The following is a 12101-nucleotide window of genomic DNA, read 5'->3' on the forward strand; positions in this document are numbered from 1 at the left end:
CAAGTTGATTCCAGCCATCCCCACCCGGTGAGGACAGTGGAGGAGTTAATGCCCTACCGGACTCTCAGGCTGCCCGTCCGTGTGACCGCAGACTGCCCAGTCTTTCTCCCCCAGAACTTCCTTCCATTGGCAGTTCAGCGTGCAAGCACCGCACTGCAAGGGTTCGCTGGTGAAAAAGAATGGTCGTGAGATAGGGATCTTGGTTTGTTTGTCTGTCTTGACTAATCCCTGGGCCCGGGACTTGGATGTTTTACAGCTTTTGGATCTCTTCATCCAGTGGGATTGGTCAACCTACCTTGCTGACTATGGTCAACCCAATTGCAAGTACCTCCGAGTAAACCCAGTCACAGCTCTGACCCTGCTTGAGAAGTGAGTATTCAACCCAGTGGTCTTTCCCGAGAGGAGGAAGAGTGGGATTAGGGAATTGGGACTATCCTTTTGCCAATATCTTGTAAAGGCAAGAGATCACCTTTCTTGAAGTTGCCCTTAGATGCTAAGAACAGTCTATGTTTTGATGAGACCGGCCCGTCTTCCTCTTAATTCTTGAGGCCCCACAGGTAGGCCAAGAGTAGGTCAGGATTAAACTCCTTGCAGCCTCGTGGGAGCATCATGTCTCTAGGGATGACAGAATAAGAAGGAAAGGTGCCTTAGCCTGAAACTCAGGCCTCCTGGTGAACAGAAGGAGTCACTTGGAATCTGATGAGGAACAGCCGCCCACAGACCAGGTGACTGCATTGATTCCTAGCAGGAAGGACTGAAGCCTTCTCCTCATGCCCTCTCCCTCCAGGTTTAGCTTTGTGATGTTGACTAGCCCACAAAAGCTCTGCTGGGAGACAATGTCTCATTCTTACCTGTCGAGACAGTCACTAGACAGAAAAATTGTGTCTCTGAAGGAGAGGTGCTATCACAGAGATTGAGTTAACCAGTTCTAGAGCATTTTACAGCTAACCAGCTTGTCAACCACATGCGGGTAGCCACCATGCATTACAACCTGTCTATGGCATTTACTAAGCTGGTTGAAAACTTGCCAGACACCAAGATCTGTCAGTGAAAGGGTCATAATTTCTTGCAGTAGGTAACTTGCAGCTGTGTAGGAGGTACATCTTGGAAGGGCTCTAAAATGCTCTCAGGACCTAGCCACAGTTGTGTTGCGTGCATCTGGGAGGTGCAGCCAGTCTGCAGTCAGGGCCAAACAGGTCTCACATACTGGCAAGGCACAACACCCTGTGCAGAAGGCCAGAGTGGCACTTTTAAGTAGGAGAAGATGCTTAAAGTGTGTACTTCTTGCTACATAACGTGATAGCGAAGAAAGGAAGGAGATAAAAGAGCAGGCAAGAGCCGGATGCAGAATATGCCTTTGTATCCAAGATGTTAAGAGCCCAGAGTGCAACTTTTTCCTGAGCAAGAAAGAAACTGATGTTTCCTTGTTAACTTTGTTTCTCATGGTTCTCTCTCCCCATGACCTTCCTCCCCAGGGTATCTGGAGAGTAAGTCTATTATTTACTTGGGCCTTTCCCATCACTTCGAGGCACGTCCTTCTGGATTCCGCAGTGACACATGACGACATTAAAATCCCTACCCTGAGAGTTGCCCTTGCCCTGACATATTAACCTACTAAACCAGCCCACTGGCCTGCTGGCTCCACTATCCTTGGTCCTTAGAGTGACCTTTGGCTTATCAGTTCCTTTGGGGCAGGGAGTGGTGGCAGAGATTTTCCCATGGTGGCAGGTAAAGGATTGTTCCCACTTAGCTTCCGGACACAGCCCATTCTCTTGCCTGAGAAGAGCCTGCAACTCAGCTCGGGCAGAGGGAAGCTCCTTGGCAGACTCCCCTAGCATCTGGGGGAGAGACCTTCGGCTTTAGGACCCAGAACCTGCCTGGCCTGTGGGAGCCTCTTCTTTAGAGCAGATTCCGAGCAAGGTCGCATCACAGAGCTCTTAGTGGCCATCTGAAACAGGGGACATTCTGACCTTTGAGTTGGTGCTTAGATGGCCTTATTTATTCTGTGTCCAGCTGGGGCCTGGGTTCCTTGCAGTCAGTTGCTTCACTCAGTAACCCTTTGCTCCTCCATTCCTGAGAGCCTCTGCATCCAGGAAGGCATGGCTTGTCCACTTCCTAGACCCCAACAACAGGCTTAGATAACCTCTCTGGCATTCCAGAGGTCTAGCCAGTAACTAAGCCATGGGTCTCAATCTGGCAATCAATAGGGCTTGAAAACTGCCTGCCAAATATAGTGGAACTACAGCCACCCAGACCATTGAGATCCAGATCCCCCGCCTCATAGGAATCAGCCCCTTCACTTGACTCACCCCTGCATCTTCCCTAGCCAGCTGTACTCCCAAGGCAGCCTCTCCCTTCTCAAGCTGGCCCTTTTTAATAGGGTGAGACATGGAGAGGCCCTAAGACCCACTTCCAACATTCAGAAAAGAGAAGATGCCCTTGTATGACTAAGAGGTGGCCATAGCCAAAGCCAGTCGGGATCCAGGGCTGACGGAATCATAGGGGAGAGGGAAAGATAGCTCTCCTGGTGTCGGGACATTGCAAGGATATAAACCAGCCGGCTATTCTCCACCCGCGGGCACTTGAGTTTATCTTTATAGTGCCTAACCCTACTCTAGGGGTTAATCAGAGATTAATGGCTACAAGATCCTGAGCCTCAGAGACAACCTTCATCTTCTCTTTCATATGATTACAGGAGCCCTCCCTATGGGAGCTGTAAGCCAGCATTACCTGCCTGGTCCGGGGCTACTTTGAAGAATCATAAAACTAATGATCAGTTGCTGTCAACCTGACCCCACAGGACAGGTTTTCAAGGCTATGGGCTGGTGGGTCAAGCCACCAATCTTTTGGTTAACAGCCAAGAGTTTAAGTGCTCCCCTCCCTCCCCTTTCCCCTTCATTTTCTTTTGTGTTGTTGTTGTTGTTGTTGTTTAAGTTTATACCATGCCCCACATGTGACAGGAAGTTCTTCTCTAAGATAAATAATCTAAAATGTGGTCAGTCCCACACACACTGTTGTGCAATCCGTGTGTAAGGGACCAAATACAGTGATCATCACACCTGGAGGACCCTCACCTTATCCTCTGTCCTGTGAGCACAGCACCCACCATCGCACCTTATACTCAGTATTTTATTTGTCAGTATTTTATTAGTCAGTATTTGATGACTAATGCCAGGCTGAAGACCTTTGACCTTAGAGCAGAGTGAGAAATCCCAATTTGTGGTGTGGCGTTACTGGTCGCCAGAGGCATCCAGCTGTAGTGCTCACCAGACCTCTTTGCCGAATGGATGGACATGCCTCTGTGGGATCTCTGGCTGTTTGATCCACTGGCCTTTATCTGCCCCTCTTCAAAGGGCCAGCCCACAGGAAGCAATGAGTCAGGGATGGCAGAAGGCCCTGAGAAGTCTATCTTTGTGCCAGGTTTCTTTGCTCGCCTCTGCTATTCTGATTTGGGGCCGCCCCAAAGTGCAGTGAGGCCTCTTGAACTGGTGAAAAAGTCCTGACATGCTCCCACCTTGGGGAGAAAGAGGTCTAGGCACTAGTGTGTGTGTGTGTGTGTGTGTGTATGTGTTTAAAGCAGTTTTATTGACATACAATTCACATGCCATACAATTCAATGGTTTAAATATATTAAAAGTTCTGCAATCATCAATTTTAGAACATCATCTTCAGGCTTGCACCCATTATTATTAGCTTCCCATTGCTAACTCCCACACTCATACCCTCACACATACACACTTCTCTGCTATAACTCTAAGAAACTATTAATCTAGTTACTGCCTCTATAGATTTTCTTCTCCTATATTTCATATAAGGAAAAATCATACAAAGAATAATGACAACAAAATATAATACAGAAAACCTCAATCCAATTGAAAGCAGATAATAACAGGAATGACATTGAAATTAAAAATGAGCCAAAATTGGACATCCCCCCACATAAGGGTTATAAGGAATGGACATTTCAACCAGGGAGCAGTCTAGCACCCACAGAGCACTCAACATTCCTCTAGTTCCTGAATTCTTCCTCCCCCCGCCCCTCCCCACTACCATTACCCAGTTCTACTTTACAAATCTGGCTAGACTGGAGTACACAGACTGGAGTACACAGACAAAAGAACTGTTAATATATTTAAACCATTGAATTGATACAGACAAAAGCTCTCAGCACAAGGAATTCAGGACAGATAAAACCCTCAGGAGCAGTAGTGGGAGTAGCAATATAAGGGGAAGAGGGGTAGTGGGGAAGGGGGAGAAAAGGGGAACCAATCACATGGTTGGATATAAAACCCCACCCCACCCCCCAGGGGAATGAATAACAGAAATATGGGTGAAGGGAGACAATGGACAGTGTAAGATACGAAATAACAAAAATATATAATTGATCCAGGATTCATGAAGGAGGGAGTGGAGGGGAGAAGAGCTGACACCAAGGACTTAAATAGAAAGAAAATGGTTTGGAAATGTTGATGGCAACATATGTACAAATGTGCTTAATACAATTGAATGATGGGTTGTTAGAAGATTTGTAAGAGCCCCCAATAAAATGAAAAACTAGTTAAAAAATTTTTTAAATAAATAAATAAAAGTGAGTCAAAATGGAAAACAGATGATAATATGCTAACTACATCTATAGTGATCTACTTGCCAATGCACTGTGTCTGAGGATCAGACTTACTCACATCTCTGGTCATGGTCAGAGGGGATTCACCAGAGATTTTATCCACATGGGGACTCAGCAAGTGGATTTTGGGCTTTCATTATCATTCATAGCCTTCTGCAAACCAGGTACTAATACAATTTTAATACAATTCCCTCCTCTGATCTTGGAGTTTATTTACAATTTTTTTCCTCATTGAATGCCAGAATTTATTTATCTTTATCAGTTTATTGGGGGCTCGTACAACTCTTATCACAATCCATCCATCCATTGTGTCAAGCACATTTATTTACAATTCTTACATCGTATGGGCTGGCGTAGACTCCTTCTGTGTGGACTTAGCATATACCTTATTTAGATGGCTGGTTGTTTTAAAACAAGCCTTTATGACCCCAAACACTATTATTTTTGATAGCTAGAGACTAGCTGATTTCTTCACCACACTTTCCTATAGCACGCATATCTTCATGAGATCACTTCATGAGAGCAAATATTGAGCAGGACCAGATCATAAGGACTAATTCATACACACACACACACACACACACACACACACCTGTTCCACTTTTATATATATACTTGTTCCACTTAAGTGGCAGTATTATCAGTTTATTGAGAAATAATGTAAGTAACTTCCATGAGACATTTGGTAGTTAACCTATCCAATGGTATAGAATTTAAAGTACTATTGATAAAAGGAATATATTCATATATAGGAAAGCTTATTAAACTACAATACATGGGATGTTCACTTATACAGGTTAAAAACTTACGTAATTGAACACGGTTTAAGAAAGGAATGAGAGTTAGACACAGGCAGGCATTTCAATACAACATAATCACAAAGGCAACACTATGTCTGCAGGACAGTCACAAAAAGCAAACGAAGTATGAAAATAGCAGATATACTCTAGGCTTAAGTTGCCAATTATTCGGCAGCCTCAAATGGAAGAGAGTTGAACCAGAAATCCACTGACTTCCAAACCCATCCCCTTGGGGTGCCAGACCTCGGCTGCTTCTCGCAGGAGGATGTTTCAACGTCCACTTCCTTTGACCTGCAGCAGGTGTGTGTAAGGCAAAGTCTGGTTCTCATAGTGGGGTTTCCAAAGCAAATAATTCTGATGTGGTCTGTGAAGCATGTATACCTTGAAAAGATAAGCTCTAAAATCCAGGTAGTCCAGGCATTGTTCTAAATTTTCTGGCAGTAGAACTAGCAGTTGGCTGGGAAGTCTGGTGTGCAGGGTGAGGATCGGTGAACTGCCACCCATGGATGGCAGGGATTGTGAGCTCACTGCAAGAAACAGCATGTTCCTCCAACACGGTGACTTAGGGTCTGATGTTTCTATGACAATCTCCAGGAGCCCGAGTTCTGCTAAGTGCAAGGTGTTAGTGATTCAAACCCACCAGCCACGTTGCAGGAGAAAGATGAGGCTGTCAGACAAAGTCTCTGACACTGTATATGGGGTCTGTGTGAGTGGAATTGACTCGATGTCGGTGAATTTGGTTTGATAGTCATCTCAGCCGCTCCTTGACCTTGGTTAGAGCAGTTAGGGCCTTTCACCTGGTAATACTATTGGCCAGACTCCCTGTGGCTTATGCAGTAGAAAGATGACATTTATGGAACTTTAGCATGACTCATCAGGAGCCCTGGTGGTCCAGTGGGTTACCAGTTGGGTTGGTAACCACAAGGACAGCACTTCAAACCCACCAGCCACTCCATGGGAGAAAAATGAGACTTTTTTCACCCATAAACAGCCTGGGAACCCCTCAAGAGCACTTCTCTGTCCCATAGAGTCACGAGGAGTCAGAATCAACTGAATGGCAGTGAGTAAGCCTGACTCAGTAATAAAAAGTTCTCCAACGCCCACAGGTCTGCAGATGGAGATGACCACGGAGGACTCCGGGGGTCTTTAGGAGACTGGTCTGCTTTCCTCGGCACTGTCCCTCTTAGCCACCTCCCTACTTACTTGTAGACCCTTCTCTGAGGCATGAGCCTTGGTAGTCTAACAGATGACCGCAAGGTCAGCAGCTCCTAGACACAGGTGCTCCACAGGAGCAAGGTGAGTGACCCATCCCTTAAAGATTCACAGCCTGGGAACCCCAAAGGGCCAGTTCTACTCTGTCCTGAGAGTCACCGTGAGTCAGACTTGACTCAGGGCAGTGAGTTTGAGTTTTTCACCCTGACACAAAGAGGAGAGATCATCGAAGCCCTTAGCTTTGTTAGGGCTGGGGTAGAAGAACAAGCTCAAGACATGTTTAGAAATACCCAGTAACTTTGGGTTATTCATATTCTCTTAGAATTGCTAGTTGAGAGTTTTTGTTTTGTGTGTTACTTATCTTTTCAAATGCCAGTCCCTGGGAAACAGTAGCAGGATTTCCCAGATTAGTCGGCTCATGAGGTGATAAATGGAACCCTGGTGGCACCGTGGTTTAGCACTTAAATGGAGAACGGCAAGTCAGCAGCTCAAATCTCCCAGCTGCTACCTGTCCCAATGTGTTTCCATCAAGATGACGACCTTGGAGCCATCTGGGGCCATTGTGCTCTGCACTAGAGGATCACTATGGGTTGGAATCGACTCAGTGGCAACAGGAGTAGATATTCCCTAAGAGCGCGTAGATTAGCAAGTTTATGGCATGTCATTGATTCCTGTAACAGATGTATAGCTGGAGAGAGAAAAGAATGAATTGGTGGGGAGGGTAAGTGAATACGGGGACTGAGATGGGAAGGCTGTGGGCACTAACAGAATAGCTTCCTGTTACTCTCCTACTCTGAGTAGCGTGTAAGCTGCAGTATCGTATCCCTACCTCCTTCGAGGTCTCCTTCCACCATTGTCCCCTTACATTCTTTGCCCTCTTTCCTTCCTTCTCTGTTTAGGATGAAGGATACTAGCCGCAAGAACAACATGTTTGCACAGTTTCGGAAAAATGAACGAGACAAGCAGAAACTGATTGACACTGTGGCCAAGCAGCTCCGGGGACTCATCAGCAGCCACCACTCATGAAGGCTGGTCTCAGGCCCACAGAGGCTGCTTGCTGCAGCCTCAGCCTGGGACCCAGCCTGGCTAGCTCTGCCTTGGTGCGGTCTTCTTCAAAGAGAGCATCTGTATTTTTTTAGTAGCCCTTGTACAGTGTTCATATACTCTCTCCCTACAGTAAAAGAGGCACAAGAATAAGCCAGTGCATGTGATGTTGCTAGGCTGGGACTCAGGGGAAGCTATTACTACAAGTGTCTGTGTGATCCTAGAGGGATGGTATCCGCAATCCCAGTGTCATTAGCCACCCTTCTTACATGGTTCCAGAGCTTTGGGCTGGAGTTCAGGAACTGCATGACATGAGGCCTTCACAGTGGGAGATCAGGTGCATAGGGCAAAGGCTAATAAAGGATATGCTATGCACTCTGGAGGGCCTCCCTCACCGTGGAGGTGAGGCGGATTCTTTCTAAAGCACGTTCAAGAAGTCCACGCAATACTATCTGATACATTAAAGAGCAGCATCTCCGGGGTCCTGGAGGTGCTTCTCCTCAGACCGCTGACTCCCCTCGGTTGGTGGACGGACATGGCATGCGGCATGATGACGCCTTCACTACAGTCCCCAAAGGACAGGGATTTCTTTAGCCTAGGTTTGCCCGGCTGGTTGTTTTGGGGCAGGAAACAGGAAGAGGCAGTGGCGATATTTGAACCTCATGACGAGCATCGGGTTGCCCTTATTCCAGGACTGGTGACTCGCCACCCAAAAAGCTTTTTGCTGGATCTTGACATCTAGTGGTTTTCGAGTCAGAGCCTCAAGCCCTTCCCTATTCATCTCATTTCCTTCTTGGTTCTCATTACCCTTGGCCCAGGGTACTTGGTTCGGAACAGAGGTCAGCAAATAGTTCCTGTCGGACGTCACGGAGAGTCCCGTATTTGACCTGCCCTAGGAGTGCCATGGAAGTAGTTTCCATTCAAGGCCAGCAACTTGAAAGTGCTCTCACTTTACCCTTAGGGCTAAAGGCTGTTGGGGTTTTTCCTTCGTCTTGTGAAACCAGCTTCCTGGCCACTTTAAAGGGAACATTGCCAGCTCTGCATGGTGAGAGCAGCCGCTGCTGGACTGAATGCCTCGAGGACTGGAGCCAGCGGAGCTGTGAGAGGGGTTTGCTGCTTCGGACCCAGCTGCCCCTCACTAGTCAAACCCCGGATGTGGTGCTCTTCTTGCTCAATCCCAAGTTGCCTGTCTTCTTTTGAGATCCCTAAAGCCATCTTTTGGCCTCACCTGAGAAAGATGGTCTGTCACTGTTAGCCCCCCACTCTAGAGTTTGCCCGGGAAGGCTGGCAGAGCTCAGCATCGAGGCTGTGCCCACTGGCACAGACGGGCTTTTGAGGCAGAAGGCAAGAGCTTTGTTAGGGTTTCTCTCTGGAAGATGGCTGCTGGCAAGAATATAATTGTGCATCACCGACCCATGACAAAGACACCTCGCTGGCGGCATTTCCAGTTTGGATCAGCGGGAGGAGAGACTCATCAAACAGAATTCCCGTAACTTTTATCAGCTGCTAAGTTGCTTCTGGGGAAGGCGGTCCTTCCTTTTTCACCGTGCACCTGCGGCCCCATCAGATCTGATCACAACGAGGAAGAGGATAAGCACGTGGACTTGAGGGCCCATAGGAGAGGCATAGGGGCTCTGCGGACGTCTGCGAAGGCTCAAGCAGAAGACCACGTTGTTGGTCTTACAATGAGGACTTTGGATGGAGGCCAGGGATGAGTGCTGCTATCCAAACTCCATGCACTGAGGAAAGGCAGGGGCTTGTGGGAGTGGGACACAGGATGCCTTCTTCTCCCAAGCTCTGGATTTTGTTGAAAACAGCAAGAAATTGCTGGGCCAACCTGAGGTCCTGCTGCATAGGAAGGACCCAGAATACCCTCTTTCACTAGCCCCGTGTTTGGGGGCATGATCTGTTCAGCTCTGAGTACTGCGACATTGCAATGGAGAAAGGATCTTATGCATGCTACAGTTTCATTCTTCGTCAGAGAGCCATCATTGCTGATGTTGTCTCAGAACTCGACTGTGGAAGGACTGTGGTGTAGAGGAAGCAGTGAATAGGACAGAGAAATGGGGATTCCCTGCGCCTTACACATAAAGTCTCTCCACAGGAAAAGTTGATTCAAGTTCAAGGCTTATATGGATGGGCTCTTTGGTGTTTCTCCCCTTGCCTCTCAGTCTGCCATCACCCCTCCCTAGCACAAAACAACATACTACCCAGTTTTATGTATAGCTACTGTTGATGGTCAGAAAAAGGTAACATTGGGGACCAGCGATATCGAAGTTATTTAGGTGGGTAAATTGGTTTTTTGTTTTGTTTTGCTTGTTCAGTCTTTTGTCTATAGGCCAATATACCTGGGTCAGCCTTGAGAAGACTAGTGTTAACCATGTGTGCCCACACCCCACAGATTGCTAAGATTTACCCTTAAATGTCCAGAGATACAGAAACGACTTGGCGGTGTCGATAAGAAGACAAGAATATGGGTGCCCGCGGCCCACCTGCTGCCCAGTCAGTCTGCATCCTTGGCCAAGTTCTTGGGGAAACCAGGTCCTGAAGGCACAGTCAGTTTGGGAACCCCCTGGCTTTCAGTGGCCAGAGAGGCATCCTCACAGTTTTACCATTCATAGGAAAACCCGAGCAGACGATACAGAAGTGAACCTGCTGGGGTAGGGAAGAACAGGACCTTGACATTGGACCCAGCAGATGGAATGGAAGCTCCCGGGAAGCACTCGCCAGTACTTCTCTGTGTCCCAGGCCTGCCAGTCTTCCAGGTCTCAAGATCAGCCTAGCTTCCCTGCACACTCGACAAGGGCTTTCTCAACATGCCCCGCACCCAGGGCCCTCATCCCCCGAGACTGGCGCTGGCCATGACCTTCCTCATTAGGCCTTTGAACACACTCTCTGGGGCCTGCTGCAGAAATTCCCCTCCCTTTGCCCAGGACCCATCCTGGTGGCTTCAGTTGCCTTTTTTTTCTTTTCCTCGCCTGTGTTTACAATGATATTTCACTACTGTGTTGGGAAATTACCTTTTTATTTTGCATACATAGTTGTATATTTATGAGGGAAATTTAGAAAAGCCCCTTTGTAACTCTAAGGTAGACTCTTTTCTTTAAAATTCAGTAGAAAAGCTGCTGAGGCGGATGGCGTGTGGTCGATGGGAAGCCACTGTGGAAAGAGCATGTTTATTCCTCCTGTACATTTCCTCTTGTAACTGCTATTAAACAAGAGCACCAAGAACCTGTTTAAAAAGCCACAGTGTGGTCTCATCCTTTGTTTGTTCTCCCTTCCCTTTGTGCACCATGCAGCTGGGTGGCATACTGCACCCCAGTCAAGTGGACTGAGAAGCTTGGTGGGAAGGAGCAAGCCTGCCTGCCTGCCTGCTGCCAGACAAGGCAAGTTCGTTCCGTGGCTCTGGAAATATCCCTGATGACTGGATTGGGTCCCTCCACTTGCCCCCACCCCGAAGCCGGCCATGTGTACAGTCACACTGGCCTCATTGCCCTGATCGAGAGAAAGCGCTTTGGAGCTGCCTACACTGTGCGGGCTCCTGGACTCAGCAACATGGGGTCCAGTGTGTTTGGGACACTGGTCCTGCCGGTGAAGGTGGTGCCCCAGATGACAGGGCACGAGATAATTAATTACCGGGTGAACTGATTTCGGTGGGGGGAGGGGTGGGCAAGGTTTCATGGTGCAGGAAAGAGCGCCATCAGGGCAGATAGGGCCGGGCCCGTGAGGGAACACAGTCCTAACATTATGAAGCTGTGGGTGAACGTTGGCATGAGCCTGCTGTGGGCAGGGAGGGTCGGGAAGAGCCTGGTAGGCACAATGGGAACGGTAGTGAGTAAGGTCAGAGACACCCTGGAGCCACAGCCTGCCGGGTAGCCCTTCAGCTGGCACAAAAGCCACCGGGAATAGACTGGAAACTGGTTTTTTGTTTGTTTGTTTTCCCCCAGTAACAAGTCTTCACTACTGAAACTGGGCTTTGATCCCTGCTCTACAGTTCAGCAGCTGCATGACCCTGAACTATACGTTAACCTCAGACCTCAAGCCTCATCATCAGAGGGGAATGATAGGCCCAAGTTTCCAGGGTCGTTGTGAAGCCTAAGTGAAGGAACAATAGAAGTGTCAAAGTGGGTTAGCCAGGACCGGACTTGGGTGAGCCATGGGTAGATTTTAGTAGCTGTCGCATGTGCACTATTTAAGACCTTTCCCTCCCGCACCTCGAATCCCACAACAGACTCATGACTCAGTGCATCGGGTGGATTCCAGCTCAGATTGACCCTGCAGGGCACAGTAGATCTGCCCCTTAGGGTTTCCAAGACTGCACAAGCAGCCGCCTCTTTCTCCTCCCTTAGGGTGACGGGTCGGGTGACTGCCAAGCTTGTGGTTAGCAGCCCAGCATTTAATCCACTGCACCACCAGGGCTG

The 12101-nt window shown here is 48.1% G+C and overlaps 1 protein-coding gene across 2 annotated transcripts in view; it reads left to right on the forward strand.

The window, feature by feature from the left end:
* The window catches only part of EXOC6B (exocyst complex component 6B), a 635729-nt gene extending 624802 nt beyond the window's left edge, over positions 1 to 10927 (forward strand). For both annotated transcript variants that reach the window (XM_045286668.1, XM_004696081.3), the window contains exons 21-22: positions 257 to 369; positions 7536 to 10927. In XM_045286668.1, coding sequence (XP_045142603.1) covers positions 257 to 369; positions 7536 to 7662 — 240 coding nt within the window. In that variant the 3' untranslated portion in view covers positions 7663 to 10927. The remainder of the gene's footprint in view (positions 1 to 256; positions 370 to 7535) is intronic.
* Positions 10928 to 12101: the final 1174 nt, after the last annotated feature.

Source organism: Echinops telfairi, unplaced genomic scaffold, assembly GCF_000313985.2.
Source record: "Echinops telfairi isolate 266 unplaced genomic scaffold, ASM31398v2 ScPeMD7_9;HRSCAF=40, whole genome shotgun sequence".
Classification (NCBI taxonomy): domain Eukaryota; kingdom Metazoa; phylum Chordata; class Mammalia; order Afrosoricida; family Tenrecidae; genus Echinops; species Echinops telfairi.